General features: G+C 34.5%; 2 protein-coding genes across 4 annotated transcripts in view; both read right to left on the reverse strand.

The window, feature by feature from the left end:
• The window catches only part of LOC106111931 (probable peroxisomal acyl-coenzyme A oxidase 1), a 7,492-nt gene extending 1,742 nt beyond the window's left edge, over window positions 1–5,750 (reverse strand). The window contains exons 1-13 of one of the 3 annotated variants that reach the window (XM_013294140.1): window positions 5,665–5,750; window positions 5,341–5,487; window positions 4,308–4,464; window positions 3,850–4,018; window positions 3,632–3,755; window positions 3,258–3,502; window positions 3,024–3,184; window positions 2,695–2,857; window positions 2,407–2,597; window positions 2,025–2,168; window positions 1,851–1,956; window positions 1,477–1,629; window positions 143–259 (exon numbers count right to left, since the gene is read on the reverse strand). In XM_013294140.1, coding sequence (XP_013149594.1) covers window positions 143–259; window positions 1,477–1,629; window positions 1,851–1,956; window positions 2,025–2,168; window positions 2,407–2,597; window positions 2,695–2,857; window positions 3,024–3,184; window positions 3,258–3,502; window positions 3,632–3,755; window positions 3,850–4,018; window positions 4,308–4,464; window positions 5,341–5,464 — 1,854 coding nt within the window. In that variant the 5' untranslated portion in view covers window positions 5,465–5,487; window positions 5,665–5,750. Of the gene's footprint in view, window positions 1–142; window positions 260–1,476; window positions 1,630–1,850; window positions 1,957–2,024; window positions 2,169–2,406; window positions 2,598–2,694; window positions 2,858–3,023; window positions 3,185–3,257; window positions 3,503–3,631; window positions 3,756–3,849; window positions 4,019–4,307; window positions 4,465–5,340; window positions 5,488–5,587; window positions 5,609–5,639 lie in introns of those variants that run through there. The other 2 variants (XM_013294139.1, XM_013294138.1) reach the window with 2 other exon arrangements.
• A 963-nt stretch (window positions 5,751–6,713) lies between these two features.
• Window positions 6,714–13,068, reverse strand: LOC106111930 (probable peroxisomal acyl-coenzyme A oxidase 1). The gene is made up of 13 exons (XM_013294137.1): window positions 12,457–13,068; window positions 11,313–11,469; window positions 10,749–10,917; window positions 10,480–10,603; window positions 9,683–9,927; window positions 9,210–9,373; window positions 8,826–8,988; window positions 8,147–8,337; window positions 7,723–7,872; window positions 7,535–7,640; window positions 7,293–7,445; window positions 7,069–7,185; window positions 6,714–6,876 (listed from the first exon to the last, which is right to left on the reverse strand). Exons 1-13 carry the CDS (start codon window positions 12,584–12,586, stop codon window positions 6,733–6,735), a joined length of 2,013 nt encoding a protein of 670 aa, XP_013149591.1. The 5' UTR covers window positions 12,587–13,068; the 3' UTR covers window positions 6,714–6,732.
• Window positions 13,069–13,538: the final 470 nt, after the last annotated feature.

Here is a 13,538-nt window from a genome sequence, read left to right on the forward strand (position 1 = left end):
TAATTATTTCATTACTTTTTAGTGTACTGTTTTTTTGAGAATATTTTGTTTTGTTTTTAGTGCATTTTGTTTTGTTTTTAGTGTATTTTTATTTTATTTCAATGTTAATATGACATTTGATTATAATAACACGTATTCGAACCTCATCTCTAAAGTCGAAGGCGTCGACCAAACTGACTGCATTGGGTCTGATGACCGCCAATAGGTCCGTGTATCGTCGCTGCAGTTCGACGACATCTCTTTCCGTGATCGGTGTATACTGAAAAATTAAATTAAATTTAATCTATTAATATAAATAAAGCAACGTATTTAAATTAAACAGTCTGTCAATTAAATAGCTTATACTTTTTAGTTCAGAAATTCATAAAGTTTAGTTTTTAGGTTATGTTCGTATTTTGATTTCAATTATTAAAAAAAAATACAGGTAAACAAAGAGTTTAAAAATGATTATAGCTCTTTCTAAACGGACAAGCAACCGATTTTATCATTCACAGAGCTGTTTCCGGGACGCTTTGTTACATTTTTTTCCTATTGCAATGTGATGCAGGCGACCGCTATCAACATAACTGTAGTGTCGGCCCGCAAGCTTGAGATCAGATCAATCACAATAGGTGTTGATTCAGAGGTCAATGTTAATTAGGCCGTATAGATCTTCTACAAAAAACTAGCAATACGCCAGTCATCCATTTGTTAACCGACAAATGTCAAATTATAATGTGTGGATTTTTTACTACGTGTGCGTTCACTTTAATAATTCCGTTGGCGTCTTTTAACTGTCATTCCTAAACAAATTAATAATTAGTCTTGCCTTAAGTACTACGACAAATTAATTAGGAAAACAAGAAAGGGTTAAAAAAACTGATTGGGTTATTTGTCCTTTCATCTCTTCTTGTAAATTACATGCATATAACAAAAGACGGCGAACGAGCGACGAGAACACCGAGATGGTCAACGTCGCCATTTTTTGATTAATTCTGATTTCTTTAAAGATCTACGAACCCAATTTTCCTACCTATATAATTATTACGGCTATTCTAAATTATACAATCTTCATTAAATATTGTGTCAATGAACTATAAAAGTTCAAATTACTTTTATTTATTAGATCGAATTAATGTAATTTATGTTATAATCAACCAGTTTTAATTAACAAATGTATCTCATTAGACTTTACGACTACGAAATACTCGATTGCGGAAACGATACTAGCAAACGGTGATTTTTTTATATCGCGAATTTATCAATGATTGAGGACGTATAAATAAGGCTATAAAAATACTTGAATTAAATACGAAATAAAATGATACGCATATTTGATCGCGAGGATATTTTTCAATATAAGAAAATAATTAAAGTCGAGACTAAAAAATCCAATTTCAAATAGTAACTGGGAACTATACTTAATTAAGTATCTAATCAACATTTTCTTTTAACGTAAAAATATTAGGCAAATCTAACTAGAAAAAAATCTCTTACCAGTAACATGTCGCCAACTTTTTCAAGAGCCCAGTAGGTGACGTACAAGTCTACTAATTGTAGTAAGACAGTCCTCAAAGGCGAAGACAGCGCGGCAGCTCTCTTGTCCATTTCAGACTTGTACACGGAGAGGAGTATAGCTCTGCCGTGTGCCTGATACAAGAAAAATCAACTACTAACATATACATAAACAACAACACTGCTTTTACGAAATACACGTACAAAGCTCATTGTCCCTTTAATTCTTTTGAAAACAAACAGAGATAACATATGTTATTTTGTATGTGGCGAGACAGTAGAAACTCTCAGAATAACATGTGGAGGTTAGCCGATCTGAATGTCAGTGCGGGAGTAACAATTTTAAGGGAACATACCTCTGATGCTGCAGTAAGGAGCACTGACGCCTTATTCCAAGCGTCTTCAGGTGATAGGCCGGATTTTTCGTATTCCTCAAGAATCTTCACAACGCTCGATATTTTACTAAAAACAAATTAATAATTAATTAAATCACTCCATGATTCAATATCCATATTTTTTAATATACTTACCGTATAGCAACAACTTTAAAACTCTGTATAATTCCGTCAACGGAGCCATCCCACGACTTCACTGTAGGGTCTCCTGCTAGATACGCCATTGTGCCTTTCAAAGCCTGGCCTTTAACATAAGCGCTCCAGGCTTTTACTAAAGATCTGCAAATAATAAGAAACATCTTCACGTATAACAACCGTCATGATACATAGATTAATTGCGCAAAAGGTGACATAATCACTAAGGGAGTGATGATTGAGATGACGGATAATAGATTTTTTTGCAGAACGAAAACCCGGTGAACCGACCCTACGGAAGTAGAATAAACTAAAGGGGGATAAGCTACTAACGATGCAATTTTTTAGTAAGTTTATAACTTCGAGTGTTTGCTTCGTTTACCTAGCAGCTTGCAGCAGCAGCACTGTGTTCTCGCCTTCATATGTATATGCGGCGGTGGCGAGTCCGTACGTCTGCGCGAGGTTGGCCGACAGCATGTAGCCGTGTCCGCCGCACGCCAGCCGACACTTCTCTATCATCGCCGTAGCATCTATTGTACTCAATGGCTTCAGGCAACAAGCTAACGCGTGTAACTGGAAAAAATATTATTTGATTATTCATAGCTTGGGTTCCAAACTTTGTGTTGCAGAAATGTGATAAGCTGTCGTCTTTTCATCGCTTCATGTTTACCTCGGGCAAGTTCTCAAGGTTTCCGCCTGCAAGTTGTGTGGTGACGCTGTGGTATATCTCCCACAGCCACATGGCGTTGATGGAGAATGCGTGGCTCGAGGCGATTGCGATGAACAGCTTGTGCTGCTGAGTCACGTAGTCCAAGATTTGTGGCTCCGGTTCACTGAAAAGATGACCAAATAACATCTTCGTTTATTATTTAAACATACGAGTATAAATGACATCTTTGTAGGACTTGATAGATAATTCTGAATTGAAAGTCTCCGTTTACTTTTATGGGAGAGATAAGTAATTTGTGTATGACTTAGATTTAACTAAATACCACTTACTTCGGTTTAGGCTGCGACTGCCTCCTGATAGCGCTATATCTAACAGCTATGGTAACCGCCTTAGCAAGCAAATTGGCCATGTTGTTCACTATCATAACGCGAACAAATACCATAGTGCCGTACGTCAACTTGCTGTTACTGCCCGCTACGAACGTACCGTCCTGGAATATCATTAAATTCATGTGTCCTTACATGTTTTAGGCAACGGAAACCTACGAAAAAGCGATGACTTACTTTCGACACCTGTGCATTCTTCATTAGCATTCTGTCTCTTGGTATTCTATGGTTTTCGAAGCCCAGAAAGCCATTGTTAACAGTATTAAAACCAAGCTTGGCTCCGATCTCGCCGAGTTTGATTCCAGGCAAAGGCATGTGGGTCTCTTCGTCTCTGATCTGTACCATGAAAGGTTGGATCCCGTGGCTCTTCCCTTTTATATAGAGACGGGCCATAACTACGCAATAGTTCGCCGTATGGGCCACTGTGAAGTATAATTTATATGTTTTTATAATTTTACATATTTGCTAATGACTCTTGAATTTTAAGGACCTTTAATATTTTTAGTGTATGTTTATATTAATTATTATAATATTGTAATAAATCTTCTTACAGCCTCCAGGCCACCATTTATAAGAGGACAGTGCTGGACTATGCAAAACGAATTCCTCCGTGTCTGGATTATATGTTGCCCGCGTCTCCAGGCCACGTATGAAGGTACCATGTCCCAGTTCCGTCTATAAAACAAACAAATTTACATGTCCACATAATCACGTATTTAAATACAGCACAGCTAATAAAATTCAAGGCAAATATAATAGATAAATTAACCTGAGCGTATGTGCCGATTATCTCCATATTCTTCGCCCGTTTGAGCCAATACGCCTTTTGTTCGTCAGTACATTGGCCCATTATAGTCGGGATGAACATGGACGTGTGCAGCATGAATGGAGAGTTATCTTTGAATACTGCAGACGCTATTAAGTTACGGAAGTTAGATCTACAAGAGATAGTTTAAGAAAATAAACATACTGGTTGAATAATGATTGTACTTTACCGCAAAGCGAATGTGAACAGAACACAAATTTGATATTAATAAACTTGAATTTGGTGGGTTTAAGCCATCTATTTAGCAGCTACACTTACAAATAGAAACTGAACTAAAAAAACCCTGATCTACATCGTCGCGTTATTTTCATGTTTGGTAAAGTCAGTAATCGTTTTGGTTCGCTTTTGCGACATTCATACAAGGCTTAATAAGTAACAAATTGTTTGAGAATCAATCTCACCTAGTTCTTTCATCAACAGACATGTCATCATCCAACAATTGTAGAGTCTTGTAAAACAACACAGATTTTCTGATAGCATTTTCATATTTTTCTTTGTGGCTCAAGTATTCTTCGGGCGTGTCATCCAACAAGCCTTTAACGCTTAATACCTTTTGCTCTAAATAATAGGAATAATTTGGTATTTAAAATGATCAAATAAATTGATACAAACTTTATGGAGAAATTTCACTCGAGACGTTCCGCTGGACATATTTCAAGGTACAGGAGAAACATAAAAGGACGCCGGCAAGACACACCTTTGCGCTTCTTTTCCTCTAGTTAGCTACAAGCTGCTATAAACTTTGAATATATCCTTGCGCCTGTACTTTTTTTCGCTCCGTTTACACGTACGAGAATATTCTCGTCTGCTAGTTTAGGCGCCTTTATACTTTAGTGAAAGAAAATTCTTTAATAAATAAAAATTTATTTATACATAGTGTTTTACAAACGCGATACATATTATAATGTACGGCTTTTTAATGTATATAATTCTTAAAATTAAAATCTGTTATTGATTTATGTCACCATTGAAGTACAGAATTACAGGATGTATTAAGCGAGAAGTAGGATTTTAATACTAAAGTGAAACGTGAAGTCAGTCATAAATCGAGCAATGACTTTATAGATTGTATAGAAACCCAAATTATTATGCATTTGTGCTAATGATAATTGTGATAGTATTAATGGTATTGAAATAAATGAACATGTATCAAAAACAATTGATTTTTTGTCGTCAAGCAAGAATAAATTCATCAACCTATGGTAAATTTATATTTCATTTAATTAAACCGATTTCAAATTGCAAAAGAATTCTACTAATCAATTCTTTTCCCTTCTAACCTTTAACATTTTAATTGTTAAACTTTATTAATTCAAACAAGAATCTCGTAAAACAGGGATACAAAATAAAAAAAGCAATATCGATTTATTAAAAAGTAACCGGTACACTACAGTACAACACTATGAAAATTAAGCGTGACCAATGAAAACATACCTAAGTTTCTCCTTCTCTCGGTATATTTAACTCCCCAGTCTAACAAGTTCGTTAATTCTTCGGTGTTAAAGTTGCATTTCGCGCGTTCTTTTTGTAAATCTATATTTACTTTGTTTGCGGCCATATTGCACAATACTATATAAACAACTGGAAACAAACAAGTAAATTATCACTTTTAAATCTTAGATGTAGAGTCTAAAGTACGTGAAATAATATCTAATCTAATATAATCTGTGGGCCAAAGTACAAATTATTTGTTTGTTCCCTTTTACACATTTAACGCACAAAAATTTTATTACAAAATATTTATTTTATCATATTCACAATAACAATGTCTACTTTAGTAACGAGTTAAAATGACACTGATGTATGAAAACAATTTGTTACGAAGATAACGCGATAGAGTCGATATCCATGTTTACTTGTCGACAAATAGGAGCGAAATCGTAATTGAGAACAAAATTGTGGAAAGTCTTGACGTTTGCGTCTGTCGCTATATTTGTAATCGTTAGTTTTTTACAATACATAGAAAAAAGTCATGTTCATCGCATTTATATTATATTTATGTAGGTGTAATACATTTGTAATTATTTAAATTAATCATTGTTATACGTAAGTTTTTATACTGACAATACGAACATAACCTTATTATCAATTTAAAAGATAACATGCGTATTTATCGAAAAGTAATAAACATAATAATTTAGATATCTATGATTAGTCCGCTTTGGTCTTGATATAGCATAACAGATAAGATATACGAAGATATAGGAAGCATTGCAATAAGATTATAAATTGTTTTTTTTTTTTTAATAAATAATTTTATGAATGAAATGCCTTACCGTGTAAGTGAATTACCTCACACCGCTACAATATTATTTTAAACCGACTTCCCAAAAGAAGGGGGTTATCAATTCGTTTGTTTTATTTAGTTAATATTTATGTTGTAATCACTGTACTTAAAAAAAATATATATTCATATATGGCCATATATTGATAGATATATGGCCATCCATACCTATCAGTCTCCTTAAATAACAATAGCATTCTTTTTATATTATAACGATTCAAAATTCTTTGACTGCAAAGTATGTTTACTTCACATTTTTACGGCCAAATACTGAAACGTCAATTAAATATCTAAGGTCTTTATAGATATTGCCACGTTTAAACTCGAAATTCCATACTTTCAACATCTATCAGATTGTAAGCGACGCTTACGAAGAGAAGTATTAAACATTAGTGTCAGTATTAGGCCGCTAACATAATACGTTTTTTATAAATTCACCCCAAAACCTTACAGTATCATAGAACTATTTTCTTAGCTATTGTAATTCACGATATATCAGTCTATTACGGAATCTGCAATATTTTGTGTAAACAATTTTTACATCAAAGTTTTCCTTTCGCCAACGGTTTAATGTATTTGTGGAAACTTGATTGAACGGAAGTTTCGTTTAAAGGACTCTTCAGTGCTTCTTCCATGAGACGTTCGTACACACGGCCGTCGTATGCGCCCAACGTTGAATGCAAGATCTAAACAAAAGAACAATAGTCCCACAATGTTAACTATTCTATGCTAAGATAATCTGAAAGAAATTGAGCTGATGAATGCTTCATTACTACTATTAAATACTTCGTACTGCGGATCGCCAGATCAATAACCAGCAATTAAGAAAAGTGACTGTCAATTATTTAATTTACAAAAATAATAGATGAAGAACAAACCTCGTCTCTGAAATCAAAAGCGTCCACCAAACCAACAGCATTCGGCCTTATAAGTGCCAACAACTCTTCGTATCTAAGCTGCAACTTATTCAGTTCTTTTTCACATATCGTTGAATACTACAACAAATAGTTCACGTTATTTCCTTTAGCTGACACATTTAATTTAACCAAAATGTAACCTAATTTATTAACATTAGGAAATGTAAACTTCTTTTTATTCTTACTCTTAACAGGTCTCCAGTAGTCTCCAGCGCCCAATAAACAAGATACAGCGTTGCCAACTGTTCCATTACGATCTTCACATTGGTACTGCTGGATGTTGTCTGCCGCGTCACTTCATGCCAGTACGCCTGGCAGATCATAGCGCGGCAATGAGCCTGGAGACATAAAGTAGAGCTAATCTAGCTTCAGATAATATCGTAATTAAAAGAACTTAGAACTTATTCTTAGTCAATAAATAAAGTACCTCAGCTGCTGCAACTAATCTCACGGTTGTCAGCTGCCACGCGTCTTCTAAATTCGTTCCAGAATTAGTAAGTCGCTTTATGTTCTGCGCACACGCTGCTATTTTACTAAAAAAATAAGATCAAAACCAATATTGTCAAATTCTAAATATGCAAATTTTCTATTATTACAAAGTACGGAAAAATTTACCCTGCAGCGACAGCTTGGAAGGAGCGTATCATCCCATCAGCCGAGTCGCTCCATACAGCTCTCTCCCTGGCTGCCGCACGCGCCAGGTAAGCCACTGTCGGTGTTAGAACTTTGCCACTCTCTGCCTGCTCCCATGCTTTCACTAGGAACCTGGAAATTACCGATAAGCATTGCTAAGTTTAGAATAAATATATTTGACAGCGCGTTGACTTTCAAACTAATTCGCCATGTTTCAGGAGTCTATCCCCTCCACTTTACTGGTACATTGCAGTGCAAAACATGAGAAAAAAGCATGGAAACATATTATATAATGTGGAATACAGAAGGTGATGTATTTAAATATTTTGTGATAACCAAGTGTAATAGAATAAATTAAAAATAAACCTAAAAAAAAATTATGTCAATCCTAACGTATACTACAAACCTGGCCGTCTGCAGCAGTAGAACTGTATAATCTCCTTCATATGTCCTCGTTGCAGTAACAAAAGAGTACAAGAGAGGCAGGTTAGAGGACAGCATGTAGCCGTGGCCGCCGCACGCAAAGCGACACTGCTCGATGAGGGCGGCAGAGTCTGACGTGCTCACAGCCTTCAGGCAGCTTGATAGTGCATGCAACTGGAACAATATTTTTCAATTATTTACGTATTACGTCTATTTGGAGCTCTGTTTTAAAGTAATAATTCTGGGAAATTAGCCGAAATGTTAACATTTGCTTATCGCTAACAGAATGTAATGAAGATGAAATCGAACTTACACCTAAAATCTAAAAGAAAACAGAACCCTATAAAACCAGTAATACAAGTATCGACGGCCTACGACAAAACACGACGATCTACGACATGGTCATTGAACTAGCAGAGTGAACGTAAGATAGGATTAATTTTAGAATTTGTTAGATAAATACCTAATCATTACGACTTAACAAAACTTTAATATTATTTCGAGGAACTTTATAACTTAAATTTTCAATTTATATAATATTTTATAGAAATACTAAAGCAATGTTTTTCATAGGATATCTGCTCCTATTTAATGTTGCTTTGTCAATTATTCTACAAAAATCTAAATTTAAAACAGTTGTTAAAGACTGTGTATAATCTTACCTCTGGCAAGGAGTCAGTATTGCCGGACCTCATGTCGGCCAGTAAAGTCTCGAAGGTCCGCCACAGCCACAGCCCGGTGAGTTGCAGTGCGTGTGCTGTTGCTATGCAGATGAACAGCTTGTGCTGCTGCGTCGGGTAGTCTAAGATCTGAGGTTCCGGCTCTCTGAGGATTTAGTACTACAGTGAGTATCTCAGTCCTACACTATATAGAAATATTGTTGACTAGCTTTTTATACTCGTAATATTAGTTTAGAAGTATAAATCTATAAGAAAATCTAGAAAACATCTGTCCGTGGATGTGGACATCAGTGATAGATATGTTTGAGGTTACCTAATGATAGTCAATTTTTTTATTTAAAAACATAGCGATAAAGAATATCTTACCCCGGTTTAGGTTGCGATTGTCGTCTCACTGCTGAATACCTTACAGCAATGGTGGCAGCTTTTGCCAAATTGAATGCTGCTTCCATAACCAAGGTAACTCTTACGAACACCATTGTCCCGTATGTCAGTTTTTCATGGCGAGCCACTTTCACGTATGTACCATCCTGAGAAACATGAACCACATATTTGCATGTTTTAGAAAATGACCTATAACACTTTTGGGTTATTCAACAGTATTTAGTCTGGGTGTTAAAATTATTGTTTGCAGAATAAGTACTTAATAAAACAAACAAACAGACAAACTACGAGTTATATGCGATGGCATATTCATCAAAATTATTTGGTACAAAACAAGAGCTCATAAAATATGTAGGTATAGTACTTGTACTTATGGTTTGACCAATATTGAAGGAATATCAATGATTCGGGATTTTGTTTGTTAAATTATTTACAACGAAGAAATGTTCATCTACCTTCAATACTTTAGCGTTTTTCATCATCATATTCTCTCTGGGTATCCTATACTGGTTGAATCTAAGGAAGCCGTTGTCAGCGGTGTTGAATCCCATACGGATGCCGACATCTCCAACCTTCACTCCAGGAAAAGGCTCGTGGGTGTCAAGGTCTCGAATAGGGACGATAAACGGATGTGTGCCGTGGCACTGACCCTTTGTGTACAACTGTGCAACGACGATGCAGTGATTTGCAGTGTTGCCAACTGAGAAGAAAAAATAAAACAAATGCATGGTATAATCAGAAGATGTAGCAGAAATGAGAGATTTTGCCAGTTACATAAATAGCATAGTCACCTTTTACTATATTTAAGCTACAATAGCTCAATTCTGATAAATTTAGCTGATCAGTCAAAATGAACTCAGCGTAGATATTTTGTTAGGATGATATTAGATGTATGAAAAATTTTAAGAATAATACGTTCAATTACAATACGAACTTTATCCAATTATTTTGTATGTAAATAAATCAGTTTACGAAACAAATAGAATCCCAATACATTTAATTATTTTAGGACAATTCCAATTAATTGCTGTTAAGTAACTACTTAATTTATTTTTTATTTCACTTTGACACCGATTTCATGCATTTTTATTACGTGATTAATAAAGAAATTAGGGTTATGTCCCTGAATGTTTTTACGTAATTACACATTTTGTAATATGCGCACAAGCTTTTTTTTAAGGTAAATAATTTATTTTCTCATCCTTGGCAAATTGGATTTTTTATTTAATAAGTTCTTGTTGCATTTACTTACGTCCTCCTGCCCACCATTTGGTTGAAGTCAGCGTCGGGCTGTGCAGCACAAACTCTTCGGTTTCAGGATCGTATGTAGCAGTCGTCTCTAGACCTCGTATGAATGTACCGTGGCCAAGCTCTGTCTGGAAATTGACAGAATTTAAAATTTACTTCACTAATCGATACCTCTATAGATATTTCTTATATTGATTTATTCGAAAATCAGGAATCATTGTGCATTATAACCTCTTTTCTGAAAATTAAATGGAACACGAAGAGATATTTGACCTGTGCGTAGGCGCCAATGATTTGCATCTCCAAGGCCCTGGGCAGCCATTGCGCCTGCTGCTCCGGCGTGCACTGCCCGATGATGGTTGGCACAAACATCCCCAAGTGCAACATAAATGGTGACACATCCTTAAAGAATGCATCTGCAGTCCGCCGAAGTACCGGAGTTCTATAAACGTAATATTCCAAGCATAATAAGTATATTTTTCTCTCAATCATCTGACCTTTACATGAAGGTTTTACTATAGGTTTTACAGCTCATTGGTTGCCTATCACACTAAAAATACGAATTTCAAAAAAAACAAAAACCTATCGCATTGAAAAAATAATAACTTCAGGCTTCGTTTAGAATTTTAAATAAGGCATAAGATATTTAAAATGCTACGTAAAGTATATTTACCTAGGCTCAAGACAATAGAAAGCAATTTTCTATATTTGCATTACAATAAGCGAGCTCATCCGGTATCAAAGTTCTTAAGGAGTATACATTAACAAAATGAAAATTGAATTTTGAACTCCCGGTCTTTAAATCTAATAACATTACTTTTATATCCATAAATTTACCCGAGCGCTTCCAATCCTGTGATTTCGAGTAACTCATTCTTGACAATGTTAGAGTAGACGCAGGACTTCCTGACTGCGTTGTCGTATCTTTCTTTAAGATTGAGACACTCTTCTGGGACCTTATCTATTGAAGCTGCAGCAGTCAATGCTACATCCTCTGTAAAAAAACGTCGAACGTATTCATTGCAGTTAGGATAAAAACTAAAGATGTGTGTGTGTTTTTTTTTCGAATCATTTTTTTTCTAATACCGGGATGATATAACTTTGTAGCAATCGAATTTCAATGTTCAAAGGAAACATGGAGGAAAAACAGAAGTTATTTTTCTTGTGTTCATCCTCTTTCTTGTCTATTAAAGGTTTCATATTTGTTACTTGTTTATGGACTGAGGCCATTGCTTATCATAGCGATACTTTCACTACTATCAGAGCATTAACCTTTCCCAACAAGTACTTCTCCATCAGGATAATATAAAGGGTATTTTCAAAAGTAAACAATGATTAAATGTATCAATAAATGTCTTATCTATATCGCAATATCTGCAATACGCACGTTAAGTGCATTTAATGTAAGTACTAACAGAACTAATTGTTCCACTTACTTTGGTAAGTTTTAAGAGATATCATTGTCAGCAATCTTACGAGTACTAATATAAATGTGAAAATTTAGATGTATTGATGTTTGTTAAAGTTTGTAGCTTAAATAGCTGAACGAATTTCAATGAAATTTGGCATAGATGTAGAGGAAAATATGGAAGAATACATAGATTACTCTCTTTTGTTTTATTTTCCACGCGGACTGAGACGCCGGCGAAAGTTAGTATTACTATAAAAAGAACGACTAAGTTAGCAAGGAATTTAGTGCTGTCTGTCATAGGATATAGGAAAGTGACTAACTCACTATAGATGTTCATTTCTAACTAAACAGTGGAAATATTAACATATTGTCAATCCGAATAACTAAATAATTTCCAATTCGTTCCAGTAAAAAGACTGATATAAATACAACAAACTAACAATGCATTTTATATTTAATCACAATTAAGATGTAAATTCGGTTGCACGGTTGGAAATTGTAAACGTTTTTTTTGCCACAGCATTAATTATTAACCGGTTGAATTTTAAGACTTATTTTCATTTGACTTACCAATTTTTTTCCTCTGTATAGTTTTGTCTTTGCCACCGTCGATTATAAACGTGACCTCTTGGATATTAAAATTACATTTCGATCTCTCCTTTTTAAGATCTGGATTCACCTCGAACTGTCCTTTAGTCATTTTTACGTTATATTTATGTGCAGTGTTGAAAATGTTCGCGCAATGACGGCCGTCGCTCTACAGAGTGTAAATTTGTACTGAATTTCGAGACGTAGTATTACAAACAAATGACCGCTGTATGCAAATCGAATGACTGAACCAGACAATGATAAAATTGACGTATTAAGCAATTATGGACCAGTTGCAGTACAAACTAATTTAAAATAAGGTTAAGATTCGAATTGTAATCAAAATTAGGACGTGTTGTAAAAGTAACCTAAAAGAAGAGTAAATTATTTTGATCTGATCATTTTCTCTAGGAAAATTGAACAAGCTATATATGTATTGTATTGTAAAGGTGTTTCGATAATGGAAACTCGTCTAAATCAGTAGCTGCCTTATTTACAACAGAAAAAGAGAAAGAAACAAGATAATTAGACAAGAGATAAACCTCCTCCTTTTTAGAAGTTGGTTAAAAAGGTCTTTGGACATGATATTAAACAAAAACGTATAATATTCTATTACTAATTTTTAACCTTGACTTTGACATATTACACGAATTAGTATCCTTGTATTAGTGGTTTATCGCAAAATTTATTGTCTTTTTTGACCGACTTCCCAAAAGAAGGAGGTGCTCATTTCGTCTGTATGTTTTTTTTTTAAGATAACATAAGGTAATTCTTAGGCAGTTATTTCTATGATGCAAATCCTTTTTTACGTCATTGAGCAATAAGCTAGTTAACGTTAACTTATTCAGTGATATTTTAAAGATTTTTTCCAATAAATACAGTCTTTTGTTTTGTTAAAAATCACATTAAAATATGACACACAAGCTTTGCTATTGTTTGATAGTTAAAGAATGTTGAAATGTCAACTCATTGCAGCAATTCCTTCACTTATGTATAACTCTTTCGTAATTCTCTTCAAGTAACGTCAAATTATACGATTAGTATGTAAATCGTTATTCCAGTTA

This window comes from Papilio polytes, unplaced genomic scaffold, assembly GCF_000836215.1.
Source record: "Papilio polytes unplaced genomic scaffold, Ppol_1.0 DF824146.1, whole genome shotgun sequence".
NCBI classification, from domain to species: domain Eukaryota; kingdom Metazoa; phylum Arthropoda; class Insecta; order Lepidoptera; family Papilionidae; genus Papilio; species Papilio polytes.

Coding starts and splice junctions, on each gene's coding strand:
- LOC106111930 (XM_013294137.1), bottom strand. CDS start 12,586: ATGACTAAAGGACAGTTCGAGGTGAATCCAGATCTTAAAAAGGAGAGA. Junction 8,989..9,209: donor CAATCGCAACCTAAACCGGG/GTAAGATATTCT, acceptor CTAAATCCTCAG/AGAGCCGGAACCTCAGATCT. Junction 8,338..8,825: donor ATACTGACTCCTTGCCAGAG/GTAAGATTATAC, acceptor ATATTGTTCCAG/TTGCATGCACTATCAAGCTG.